Source organism: Olea europaea, unplaced genomic scaffold (assembly GCF_002742605.1).
Source record: "Olea europaea var. sylvestris unplaced genomic scaffold, O_europaea_v1 scaffold35314, whole genome shotgun sequence".
Classification (NCBI taxonomy): Eukaryota; Viridiplantae; Streptophyta; class Magnoliopsida; order Lamiales; family Oleaceae; genus Olea; species Olea europaea.
This window is the reverse complement of record NW_019254462.1, coordinates 1-1,187: the sequence shown is the minus strand read 5'-3', so window position 1 is coordinate 1,187 and position 1,187 is coordinate 1. Positions and strand designations below refer to the sequence as shown.

At 43.5% G+C, this 1,187-nt stretch overlaps 1 protein-coding gene across 1 annotated transcript; it reads right to left on the bottom strand.

Moving 5' to 3' along the window:
• LOC111386377 lies at positions 1-1,181 on the bottom strand. Its single transcript, XM_023010834.1, has 2 exons — positions 293-1,181; positions 1-69 (listed from the first exon to the last, which is right to left on the bottom strand). Exons 1-2 carry the CDS (start codon positions 1,127-1,129, stop codon positions 13-15), a joined length of 894 nt encoding a protein of 297 aa, XP_022866602.1. The 5' UTR covers positions 1,130-1,181; the 3' UTR covers positions 1-12.
• Positions 1,182-1,187: the final 6 nt, after the last annotated feature.

Sequence of the window (1,187 nt, the reverse complement as noted above, 5' to 3'; positions counted from 1 at the left end):
TAGTTCTGAACCTCACACTTCAACCATTCCACTTGTCCTCTCCTCTTCTTCAGCTTTAAGCCAGGCAGCCTATACACAAGATATTTATGTTATTACTAATGAATGGAAAAAATAGAGAGTCCAAGCAAATGTAAAGAATGGTTGGCTTAATGCAGGTTATAACTTAGAAACACTCGTGGTCATTGTACTTTCAAAGACATTTCGTGTAACTCCACCAGCTTATCTAACCACAAAGCAAAAGCATGAGAACTGATACATTATGTCATATAGATCAAGTAAAATATTAACTTGCCTTGTCTCTTTCAAGCCTGGAGATGTGAGGGCGCATAGAGTTTCCTAGGCTCAGGCCTCCCCATGCTTTTTGCAACTCTCTCTCACGAGCCTGTTGACGAGAAACTGAATTTCTGATTTGATCATCGACACCATCCTTTTCTCTTTCGAGTCTGGAGACATGAGGGCGCATAGAGTTCCCTAAGCTCAAGCCTCCCCACGCTTCCTGCGACTCTCTCTCTCGAGCCAGTTGACGAGAAACTGAATGTGTGATTTGATCATCAACATTGTCGACACCATCCTTATCTCTTTCGAGTCTGGAGACATGAGGGCGCATAGAATTCCCCAAGCTCAAGCCTCCCCATGCTTCCTGCAATTCTCTCTCCCGAGCCTGTCGACGAGAAACTGAATGTATGATTTGATCATCGACATGGTCGACACCATACTTATCATCGACATGGTCGACACCATCCTTATCTCTTTCGAGTATGGAGACATGAGGGAGCATACAGTTCCCTAAGCTCAAGCCTCCCCATGCTTCTTGCGACTCTCTCTCCCGAGCCTGTCGACGAGAAACTGAATGACTGATTTGATCATCAACACTGTATTGCTCAGTAGCAGCCATCTTTTCCCTCTCAAGTCTTGACTTGTGCTTGACTAAAATTTGGTCCAAACTGCCTTCGCTACTCTCCATCTCTCTTTTGGTGTTTCTTCTCTTCCATTTCATCCCCGTTTGTTCCCCTTCACATATTCCCATCTTCTCCTTTTCCAGTCTCGTGACATGTTTTACTAGAACCTTGTCTAAACTTTCATAATCTGTGGCACCATTCCCTCCTTGTTTCCTTTGGTTAAGATTCATATTTTCTTTGCCTGCTAAATCTCCATCAGTACAAGATGAAATAATTTCCAAATCTGTT